This window comes from Corvus hawaiiensis, chromosome 3, assembly GCF_020740725.1.
Source record: "Corvus hawaiiensis isolate bCorHaw1 chromosome 3, bCorHaw1.pri.cur, whole genome shotgun sequence".
Classification (NCBI taxonomy): domain Eukaryota; kingdom Metazoa; phylum Chordata; class Aves; order Passeriformes; family Corvidae; genus Corvus; species Corvus hawaiiensis.
In genome coordinates, this window is record NC_063215.1 from 38,405,167 (window position 1) to 38,417,382 (window position 12,216).

At 43.2% G+C, this 12,216-nt stretch overlaps 1 protein-coding gene across 1 annotated transcript; it reads left to right on the forward strand.

Annotated features, from left to right (window-relative positions):
• Positions 1 to 1,805: 1,805 nt before the first annotated feature.
• GJA10 (gap junction protein alpha 10) lies at positions 1,806 to 12,216 on the forward strand. The gene is made up of 4 exons (XM_048295973.1): positions 1,806 to 2,167; positions 4,951 to 5,486; positions 5,586 to 5,828; positions 12,083 to 12,216. Exons 1-4 carry the CDS (start codon positions 1,926 to 1,928, stop codon positions 12,214 to 12,216), a joined length of 1,155 nt encoding a protein of 384 aa, XP_048151930.1. The 5' UTR covers positions 1,806 to 1,925.

The following is a 12,216-nucleotide window of genomic DNA, read 5'->3' on the forward strand; positions in this document are numbered from 1 at the left end:
ACCTGAGGCTTCATGTTAAAACTCTTCTTCCTAGCAGGGAGGTCACTCCAGGTCCAGGTAGGTCAGGCATGAAGATGTGCTGGTTCCCACTGTGCTGCTTCTCACAGTTGCCTATTCCAGTCACCACTGGAATTCCAGTCTCTGATTTGCAGGATATCTTCCCTCCCAACACATCCACGCACAGCCTGCTGCCATTCACATGTAAGCTGATTCTGTCTACAGCAGATGCTTATAGGAAGGGAGTGTCCTGAGGCACCACAGATTCTTGCTTCTCTCCAAATGCAAACACCACCATCCCTGTGCCCCCACCCCTGCTTCCCTTTCATGCACAATTAATTATGTGGTCCATTAATAATAAGCTTGTATGAGCAGTCTTTTAGCAACATTAATTATTCTGCTGCTAAAGCAGAAATGCAACAAATTGTCCCTGAACAGCCTACTGTCACCCTCCCTGTCCCCTGAGAAAACCAAAACCGTAAACCAGGTTGCTCTGAGGTTCTAGACCAAGGGGCAGATGGAATTGGACAGAAATGTGCTGGGCCCAGAATGAGCTGCTTCTGCAGTGAACAACAGAGCTCATTCTCTGACAGGATGGACACGTCATAGGTACTGCAGCTCTTGCTCTTTTCTCAAGTTTTCACAGCCAGCAGATGTGAAGAGGGTGCTCCTGGGAAACACCTGGGCACTGCAGAAGCTGCTGGAGATGTCAGGTCAACAACATCTGATGAGGCAGCACAGAGGACCCAGGCCTGAGTCGAAGGTCTGAGACAGCTGAAGCAGCAAGGAAAAGCCTTAGGGACTTGGTGACAAAATTTGGAAAGAAGAGACATGAAAATAAGATGGCAATGACAGGCACGAGAGTATAAGGATGAGAAAGGCCTGTGGCAGTCTGGGTGGTTCAGATGAATATTAATGCATCTCTTAGGAGTGAAAACTGTAACCCTACTTCCCCTGAAGTGTTTGTAATGTTTGCATAAACCATACATCTGCTGTGTTTGGCTGAGGCTAGAGGAAAGGTGCTGTAGCCACCTCACATGCTGCAGGGCAGGGCTCTGAAGGTATATTCAAACAGGACTTTCAGGGAGACATGTACAGCTTGTGCAAGAGAGAAGGATGCAATGGTACATAAATCAGAGATAATTCCAAAGAAGGGGTGGGGCTACTGTCCTTTGAGAACTGGCCACTCCTCTTCTTATTAGTGGGAGTATCTTTAGGGAGAAGAGTCCGAAACAGAAATAATTTCTGTGCCTTATAAAATGGAAGAAAAGTTCCAGAAGTTCCACAACAAGAGAGGAAAAAAAAAGAGTATTTGGAATTTCCATAAAATTTAGGCCTGGGCCTGGGCAGGACTAGGCAGTGGAAGGTCTTAGTATCAGCAACTCAGCTCTGGTAGCTCCGATTTCTCACAAAATCCCATTTTGACAGCTCACTTTCCTTTTTTAAACCTTGTCTCTCACAGATACCAGTCCTGAATGGTCTTGGGGGTGGCTCTTCAAGGGCTACTGTGCTGAAAGCCTGTGTTTCTAACTCAAGACTCGAGTCTCAGTTCCTGTGGCCTCCATTTTCAAAGGCTCAGTCTAATGCATCCTAAATTAACTCTCCAGGCAACAGAGTATGAAATCGGACATGACCGATCGATCCTCGAGCATCGATTCAAAGCGAAACTAATGGAATGTAAAGAAAATGTAAGACTCTATTGTACTGTAAAGTACAAAAATGGCTACCTATTTAGCCATTTTATAAAATAAAATTTCATTTGGGAGGTGGGTGGAGGTGTCAAGTTTGAAGAACTGACTAAAACAAGGCATAGGGACATTACAAACTGCTGCCATACAGATTGAGCCTTGGGGGAATGGCTTTGGTAGACACCGCCGACTAAAATAATTGCACGATAATTTTGGCTAGAGGCACCATCCTATCATCTGATGATTTTTAAACCGTGTATGAATAGTTTAGACAGAGCGATCTGGGCATCCAGCTACATAGAACTGAGAAGCCTGTTCAGTGGACCACGTCTATGCTTTGGCTCTTGGGGAAAAGAAAAAAAAGAAAAAAAAAAGAGATGTCCTAGGATTCTCAAGGAGAGGTCTCTGAGAAATAACAACAAGCAGTTCTGCATGCTCCTTCTGCAATGCTCTAAGAGACTAACCAAAGGCTTTCTCCTAAGGTAAGTAGCAGAAAAGTAATTCTTCCTAGGGGCAGTATGGAGCAGGCAGGTGCCTGTCAGACTTGAAGCAATGCAAAATAAATCCATGAGTATTTGCATCTTAACATTTAACTTCTTCTGACAAGAAATTTAAAGTTTAATGCTGCTTTTTCATACCTCAACTGATGCAAATCTGGCATGAATGTAATACAGAAGTCATTTGAATAGTGGCAAATGACCAGATTAATTTTAAAGAAATAACGAAATCAAAAATTAAAGGAACTTCCTCCAGGAGAAATGGTGGATTCCCATCTGTTTCTAAGTGATTACATGCATGAATTTTTATTGTTTGAAATAACCATATAAAAATACTTGAGCCGACACAAAGGTAGTCAGATGGTATAATGAGAAACATCTCAGGCATGTACTTTACTAAAAATGGTATATTTCTAGTCTACAACACTAGTAATATAGAATAGGCTGCACTACTAGAATTTCTAGTCTACTAGTAAACTGGAAATAATGATATCATTGATTTTTGAGATTACTCTCTTACAGTAAACTGAAATTACTCTGTTACACAGAACTCAATTAAGGCCAGGGAAGGGAAAAAAATGGAAGAATTAGAAGCACATTGCTATGACAAGGTTGTGAAATAGTTTGGGCTGATTTCTTAGAGACTCTGGCTTTTGTGGCTCTAACTTCTTTATTTTATACAACATTCACTGTGTCAATATTTATGCTGCAGTTTTACCAGTGCAGAGCTGAGGGCAAGTGTCCTGGTATCACAGGCTCACTTAGAGGGTGAGTTATACCATTCCTACAATTACATTACTCTCCTCTGTTGGCTTTTATAATGCAAAAGTGAGGATAGAGTTGTTTAAACAATGATAGAAACAACTTAAGAAACAAAACTCTATAGAGCTGGAATGATCTGTTTATATACCTCTCTTGCCCCAAATAGTTACATACACTTTCTGTTCCAGAACAATGGCAGTTCCTACTGCTAGATGAATGCATTTTATCTTTGGGATTAAAGCATATCTCCTTTTCCCTTTTATTCCTGAATTTACATTGTAGCATCACACTTGGGGTTTTATTGTTTGGTTGGGTTTTTTTGCTGAGTCTATCAATTTCAGTGAGGGATCAGCCATTTGCAAGGCAATGAGTATATCTAAAGCTCCTTTGTTTAACTGTTGCATTGGACTACAATAATTATTGCTGACTTTTTGTTTTCCTCATGTCTCATTGCAATGATATGTGTGAGAGGGAAGGAGTGGGGAAACAAGATATTCTGGGTGCATCACAGCACCTAAGAAATTGCTTCACTCGATATGTTTCCTTAGCCAGTTCCATGTGTGAAAATTCAAATTTGCAGACTGAAAACAGTCCCAGAAACAAAATAATGAAATCTGTAGGATGCCTGTGCTGAGAATGACTTCACTGCTGGTTACAACTGAAAATCTTTACTTGCAGTGTGGAAAAATGCAGCCTTGAAGCAGAATTGAACTACATGGGATCATGTCATGAACCAAGCCATATTAGTAATGGTGATATCACCCAGCTACGCTATCATTTAAATACATACAAGATTTTGGGCACATCAACCAGCCACTTTCAAACAAAAAAAGCTTAGAAATTGCACTTTACTAAAGGTTGTAGTTTAGTGGAATTTGGGACTTCTTTAAAGTATTGTAGCACAAAAAAAATTCAAGTGTGAACCCTAAAGTAGATATGATCCCAGTTGCTTTCAATAATTCATTACTGTATTAGTAGAACACATTCCAGGGACTCAGCACCAAACATGCAGTTCATGCATAAATAAGCAGTCAAATATCTTACATTTCAATTCCCCACATTACCCGAAGCTCCAAAATAGTTTCAAAAGAAGCAGCTTGTAAATCAAGCATCTGGTAGCAGAACATAGACCAATTTGCTTGTGAATCAAGCATTTTGTTAATCATTTTTGTTAAAAGGATTTTCATACACTCACTGTTAAAAACCTCCACATTGCTCCATTATGTAATCCCTGATTTCATTATCTCATATGTTAAAATTTATAATTAAGATGAAGTCTTGGTGGTCCAGTAAAACTTGATGCATAAAAATAAAGGTAATAACCCTAGGAGCACTCAGTTTATTGATATTGTCCTAGAACTGAGACTGCAAATGTAAAGTTATGTGTAAATCAGCTACATATTTGTAGTTTTAGGAAGCCAAGAGAGAAACTTGTGAATTGTTACCCGGGTAGGTGGGAAAATATTGGATGGATGACACTAATATTGCTACTACCTTGGGGTAAAAATGAAACTTTTTTTTAGTCAGTTATAGGACACTTCTCAAAGCTTTATCCAACAAATTAAAGCCAAGAACATTATCTATTATGGCAAAACTATGGCAAATTCATAGTCAATGTGGAATGGAGTGGGTGTAGAATTAACCTGTAGTTGGCAAAGGATTTGCAAAGTGGGAAAAAAGTCTTCATTTCTAGTGGGAAGAAAATAATATAAAATTATGGGCAGTTATGAAGTACTGTGTATTACAGCTGAAATTAATCTCTCTTAATCTTAAAATAATCTCACATTTGCATCTTTGACCAGTAATCATGAAGTTTGCATTCATTTAAAGACCCAGTAAGTAGAAAATAATGATGAACTTCTAAGAGCTCTCCAGCTACCAGAATGTATCTGAAAGACATTTATTAAAATTAAAAAAAAAAAAAACCGCAAACAAACGAAACTTAAAATGTCCATTAAAAAAAAAAAAAATCATTGCATGAAAATAATTTTTTTTTTTGTTTCCAGAAATGAACTTCTGACCATGGGGGACTGGAACTTGTTGGGCAGCATCCTTGAAGAAGTGCACATCCACTCCACCATAGTTGGCAAAATCTGGCTCACGATCCTGTTCATATTCCGGATGCTGGTGCTGGGAGTGGCTGCTGAAGATGTCTGGGATGATGAGCAGTCCGAGTTCATCTGCAACACAGAGCAACCTGGCTGCAACAATATCTGTTATGACAAAGCCTTCCCCATCTCTTTGATCAGATACTGGGTACTGCAGATCATATTTGTCTCCTCCCCATCCCTAGTGTACATGGGCCACGCGCTCTACAGGTTAAGGGCGCTCGAGAAAGAGCGACAGAACAGAAAAGCCGACCTGCGGGCTCAGCTCGAGGACCTGGAGCCCATGCTCGAGGAACACAGGAGAGTTGAGAGAGAACTGCGTAAGCTGGAGGAACAGAAGAAAGTGAATAAGGCACCCCTGAGAGGGTCTCTGCTGCGCACCTACGTCCTACATATCCTGACCCGGTCGGTGGTCGAAGTAGGCTTTATGATAGGTCAGTATCTTTTGTACGGGCTTCACATGTCTCCCCTTTACAAATGCACTCGGCCTCCTTGCCCTAACACGGTGGATTGTTTTGTGTCCCGACCCACAGAGAAGACCATCTTTATGGTTTTCATGAACAGCATAGCCGCCGTCTCCCTCTTCCTCAACATCCTCGAAATCGCCCACCTGGGCATCAAGAAGATCCGGAAGAGCCTCTGCGGGCAGCCGCAGTGGCCGGCGGGCCCCTCCGAGGAGGACCCCGGCCTGTACATCTCCAAGAAGAGCTCGGTGGTGCCTCCGCCGCCCTGCCTGGCCAGCAACGCGTCCCCGCCGCGCCCCGCGCCCGCGCCGCTCCCGCCGCCCGCCGCCCCCGCGCCGCCGCCGGCCCGGCAGCACCGCGGGCAGCTCCAGGGGACGCCGCCGCCGCGCCGCCGGCACCACGGACAGCACCAGCCGCCCTCCTCCAGCAGCGAGGAGGCGCCGCGGGCCGCCCCGGCGGGCGGCGGGGCGGGGGCGGCGGGGGCGGCCGCGGCCACCGCCCACCGGGCGCCCCGCAGGCACAGCCGGGTGAGCGCCTGCCGGGATCTGGATGAGGAGCGCGGCGACTCCCCGGACAGCGGGCACTGCCCGGGCACCCGCAAGTCCAGCTTCCTCTCCCGCGTCTTCACCGGGAGCCGGGCGGGCAGCGACAGCGAGAGCACCGCCTCCCGCGGCGGCTCCGGCTCCGGCTCCGGCTCCGGCTCCGGCTCCGGCTCCGGCTCCGGCTCGGGGGGGAAGCGCCGCGAGGAGGGCGCGCCCAGCCCGCCGCCCGCCGCCGCCTCGGGACGCCGCGTGTCCATGGCAAGTAGCGCCCGGGGCAGCCCGCGGGAGGGGGGCGGCGGGGGGCCCCGGCACCCTGTGCCGGCCCTGGGGAAGAGGGGACGAGCCAGGGGGCAGGACGACTCGGGCAGGACTTCCAACACAGCCCCAGCGCCTCGCGGCCTCCCGGACAAAGCCAAGCTCCCAAACGCTCGGCCTCCTTCTGCAGTGAAAGCAGGAACACCAGGGAATTACTGAGTCCCGAGGAGCTCTAAGTCACCGAATCCCAGCTTCTTTATATTCATTCCATCATCCCAATCAAGTGGACGAGGATTGTCCCAGGGAAAATTTCTTCAGCTCCTGCCAGTGTAAGAAAAAGAAGCCTTGAATGCATTGAGTTCAATGACATAACTTCTCTCAGTTTCGGGTTTGTCCCAGAGGTGACCTCCAAGTTGAATAATTGTTCAATGAATAAATCAAAAGATCTACATTAAAAAACACCCCACCAAATAATTGCAATGCCAGAGCCAACGACTACAGAATTGCTTTTTCAGCAGCTCTTCCTTTTCTTTGGCCCCATGCTCTAGGCTTGCTTACAGTCATAATGTTGATAAGATATAGTGCTTGCATTTAAGAATCAACAAGGCTTTCTTAAAAGTGATTTGACTTGTGGTTGCCTCAGATAACAGGTTTTGTTCTTTGAGAGCACAGAGGCTCCTTTACAATCGCTTGCAGTAGCAAGCCCATAAATACCTTTTTCTGGGGCATGTAATAAACAAGATCACTTCACACAAAGCTCAAAGTCATAGATTCTGTTCAATTTTTTTTCCTTGCTCTTCCTAAACACCCCCACTCCCCTTTTTTTCTTATATAGACAACAAACAAAACCAACCAACCAACTTCAAATCTTTTGTGGTAAGAAACACAAGGCACCGTTACATTGCTCATCCAAAAACTGTTTGTGGGTTCCAGTTTTCATGGGATGACAGTTCCTACAATAAGCCAGTCAGCATAAACCACGTTAAATTGTCACTTAGGTGCAATTGAACCACTTTCCACTTCAATCTTTCTAATACAGAGAGAGGGCCTAGAGCCTAATCTGTTGATCTGCTGGGTTTTGATATTCAGATAGAAGGCTCTTTAAAAAGGTGAAGTGCAGAAAGTTATTTAAAGCAAGACAGAATTTCAGTAGCACCCTGTTGCGAACTCACAGAAGTTGCTTGGCAGCTTTTCCTGTGTAATGACAATGACTCTATCTTCCAGGGGAGCTCTTCGGAGAAATACAGTCAGTTTGCAAAACAATGTCATTACTCTTGAAAGTAACAGTGCTCCAGCATGCTGTCTTTGGAGATCATTACGTGTAGGATTTGTGCTAGCATTTTAAAATGTGACTGATGTAGGTGTGCTACCTGGTGCTTCCTGCTTACAGCACACAATATTTAAAAGTACGTGTACTTCTTAATACAACTGAGTCAAGATTTTGGCAAATGCACTTCACTCTGGCACTGCTGCAGCATTTTATGAATACTGATTTCAATACACAAATATGCTGGTGCATCACAAATATGTGGAACCTGGGCATTAGAACTTGAAGACTCTTACAGTCTGTATTCCCCAATTCCTGTATTAACCATTTAATTTGGTCAAAGGCACTCAGCATTGGTTTGATATGTTTTAACTTGATTTCCAGAAGACAATCATAATGTATGAATAATAGAATCATATAATGATTTGGGTTGGAAGGGATCTTAAAGATCATCTAGTTCCAACCCCCACCCTGTCAAGGGACTCCTTCCACTAGACCAGGTTGCCTGAAGCCCCTTCAAGCCTGGATTTGAACACTTCCAGGGATGGGGCGTTCACAACTTCTCTTGGCAACCTGTTCCAGTGCCTCACCCCCCTCACAATAAAGAATTTCTTCCTACTAAACCTACTCTCTTTCATTTTAAAGCCATTCCCATTTGTCCTATCACTACAAGCCCTTGCAAAAAGTCCCTCTACAGCTCTCTTGTAGGCTCCCTTCTACTTACTGGAAGGCCACTACTAGGTCACCCTGGAGCCTTCTCTTCTCCAGTCTGAACAACCCCAATTCTCTCAGCCTTTCCTCATAGGAGAGGCAATGTTTAGAGAAAAGAAAAATGTGTATTACTAGATTTATCTGTGTGATAAGAGCATTCAAAATCTATTGATCATGTTTTTTAAAAAAATAAGTACTTAAAAGTAATTGTATTAAAAAATTCCAAATGAAGCTTACAAAACTATGCCATCCTACTGTCATCCCTGATTAACGGTGACTTGCAACAGTAATGCAGAGAAAGCACAGACACTTTTTAATATAACAGTGAATCCACATGAACAAACATACTCTAAACAGCCAAAATGGAGTCTGTTCTAACCTAAATTTTACTAATCTAAGCTGGGTAGCCTAATAGCAGAATTGACACTGTTCTTCAATTTTCTTTGATAACTTTCCCAAACTGTCATCTTTAGTTCCATACTGGTTCCAGTTTTTTCTTTTTCCCTTCATCCACACCATTTGGCCAGAATTTGTCTGTAGCATTCTTCGTATTAGGTTCAATGAGAGATGAGTATCAACTCAACATTGAAAATATCACTTTCTGTAGCTCAATAACCATTCTGGCAACCTCCAACCAAACACCTACCCATGTTCTGTGGTAAGACAGCAGGACAACTGCAGCTGCCCACAAACACTATAGTTTTCTTCTTAGCTGAAAGAAAACCTCAAAGCTACACAAAATCTATCCATCCGATACTGCAAGAGTGTTCAGACAAGTCAACTGCGCTCTGTGAGTCAGGACATTGAAAGTACTGAGCAAGTCTAATGGTACAGTTTATGGATGCTTGATCTTCAGCCAGTGATGAGCTTCTTCCTGACCAGTATTATCACCGCCACTTCCACAGCAAAACTGAATCTCTTACAAGTAAACAATAATCATTAGGCACAAATAAATGTTTTAAAATTACCTCTTGTAATGTATTGCACCCTCTGGATCAAACTATGAAGACCAGGTGGTGGATAGTAATTGGTCAGGTCATATCATGGGATTTTTTTCATAAGTACAAAACTGCCTCTCTCAAAGAGAACAGGAAGTTCTTCTTAGGACTTCCTCTTTGGAGGAAAGGTTGCTTTGGACCTTTAAGAGAGAATTCATTTAGTTCTTCACTGAAAGCCCTTATGAAACAGCGCAGTAGGATACTGAATACAAAATGCATGTTTGGCTATCAGGATTCCTCAACTTTTTCAGACTTCAGTTCAAACCAGACCATCTCTGTATATAAGAAAGAAGAAATGCCCTTCCCATTGGTAGAATTTATACAGGGCAACCATGTTTGGCCACAGTGCAAACTAGAAGGCTGTTTAAAACTTCCTCATCTGGAATTGGTGGAGATGAAGAGCCATTTCATCATTTCGCGTCCAACTGCAGCATAAACCCCTGACAAAATATTTACATTGCAACTGTTTAGTTTTACACCCAAACTACTCACTCTTCATGTTCAGTTCTGTTTCTTTCACACTGCATTGTCCAAAGTTAATCATTATTCAGACGAGGAAGCCAAAGTGAGAGAGACAGAAAACCTAAAAAACTTATTTGGCTAAAGATCCATTGGGAAAAAAAATACCTTTTTTTGAGGCACTGCTGGTCAAGCTTTAGGTTTATTAGATTCTCAGGACAGAATACCAAAACTGGACCTTCGAGCACATAGCAAAGCAAAGATGGAGTCAATGCATGACATGAGGGTTATTTCTAACTGATTTCATTCCACCTAAACACAGTGACAAGAGCATTGCTGACTGTATGGATGAGCTAATCTCAATATAATGTTACAAAACTCTACACTGACAGGGGAATCCAGCAACTGTGTACAGCTGAAGTCAGACTATCTGCAAGTCTCCAAAACCTTGGTCCTGAGGACCACATTCAGCATGCTTTGAAGTGACAGAAAACAATTTTTTCACTGATAACTATCTCCACATTAATAATTTCCAAGGCTCACTTAGAGGATACATTTTAGAGAATATACAGTATCTTATCTTCTACGAAATATGGTGGGTACACACATAGTTCTGCCCTAAGGTTTGCATCTCTCACCACATTTTAACTTTTATTTTAGGGGAGATACAGCTGTGGAGCAAGAGGGCATCTTCTGCATGATCCCAGGCTGCCAGACACCATTAGGCAAAGCAGGTCTTAAATGGCAGCTTTTCACACACAGCTGAGTGAAAAGAGCTTCACTGAATTTAGTATATCCACAATCATAACTGACAGCCAGGAGCTGGATCCACAAAGGTGTGTAGGAATTATGCTGCTGTCAATAGGACTCTGCACATGAATGATATTATGAGAAAAAACCCTAATAATTTGCACCAGTCAGGGTCTTGACTAATGGATAATCCATGCTTAAGCCTGATAAGATTAATTGACTGATGCAGTCAAAGGTCAGTATATAACGAGTACCGATACAACCTGTGCTCTCTTGAAAATAGGCAGGGCCAGGAATTACAGCCCAGAATAGGCACTCTTCGGGGGATTGCACTGAGGGCGGTTGTCTCACAGCCTGTGCATGCAGGGCTGTGTGAAGCCATTACAACCATCCAATAACTCTCTTCTCATCTCTGGGGGCCATGAAAAACAGATCTGAGCACTCCAAATGACCAGTTAGAGAAGACGGCAGCTTTACTTCCAAAGGCACCGTTTGCCAGAATCAAGCAGTCTTCCTCCTCACCCATTTTCTGCAAACCAGGGAACGATTACAGAACGAACAGAAAGCTCATCTGAGATGACCACAGCCTGAGGTTCCATCTTCAGAGTGTCACAGTGTCATCCCAATTCAATAGCTGAATGCAAGCATTTCTACAAAAGCTGGAGGCTGGCTGGTATTTCCTTGCTAGCTGCATTTGAAGTCTTTGCTAGTCGTGTTTCCTGCCCTTCTAAAGCAGAGGATTCCAGTTGCATGCTACCTGAGCATGTCCAGTATCAGTTCTTTCTGGTCTTTATCCATGTGATAATTTTCTAAAGAATTCTATGGTGTACTCTAAAACCTAGAAGTTTTAATTTGGCTAACTGGGATTTGGAACATGTACACTAGATTGGCAATTCTCTTCACAAAGGCACCAACTTTCAGATGACTTGGAACTAATTATCACATTTGCAACCCATGCCTAAATCTGTATTAAGAGAACTACTGTGCTAGTGCTCTTGCTAGAGTACCCAAGGGTATTCCAAGAAGATGGGGGGCTTGACATTATCTAATGGTTGTGTTTCTTCATGAAGCCATGATAAGTTCCTAAATCACAAAACAAAACTGGAAATCACTAGAAGATGTGTAATGTTCTTAGCAACCAAAATTACTAGATCAAGATTTTCATAAAGAATTAGGCCTTTTAGACACTCCAGATTTTTGTTTTTCAAGAAGTGCGGCATCTTCCCCATCCTCTCCTCCAGAGCGCCCTGTGCTTTCACAGTGTAATTTTTCTAAGTCTGTATTTTTGGCTACAAAGTAACCAATGTATCTTTAAAAGCCAGGCTCCCTTCTCATGGTGAATGAAGGGATAAAATTGACAATGAAGCAGGTGGTGACGCTGATACCCTCAGATTGCAGAATTGGTCTGAGATAGGGCTGCTGATTTTATTCATTTTCAGAAAAGGAAGTCTCTGGGGCTGAAATCCTGGTTCTGTCAAAGTTGGGGAAATTTTACAATTCACTAGGTTTGGTTTTCCTCATTGCACTGCTCTTTTATTCCTCTATGCTGTTCAATTTTTTCCTGCTTCTCAATTCTCCATTCAGCTTTGAGCCTCTTACCCACTGGGAAAACACTCCATAGTGAGCAGGATAGGGAGGAGAAAGCTGCTATTCAGCATGAGTGCTTGCCATCTTCTTCAGAACATGGCATGTTTATTCAACCTTTCAACAACATGTAA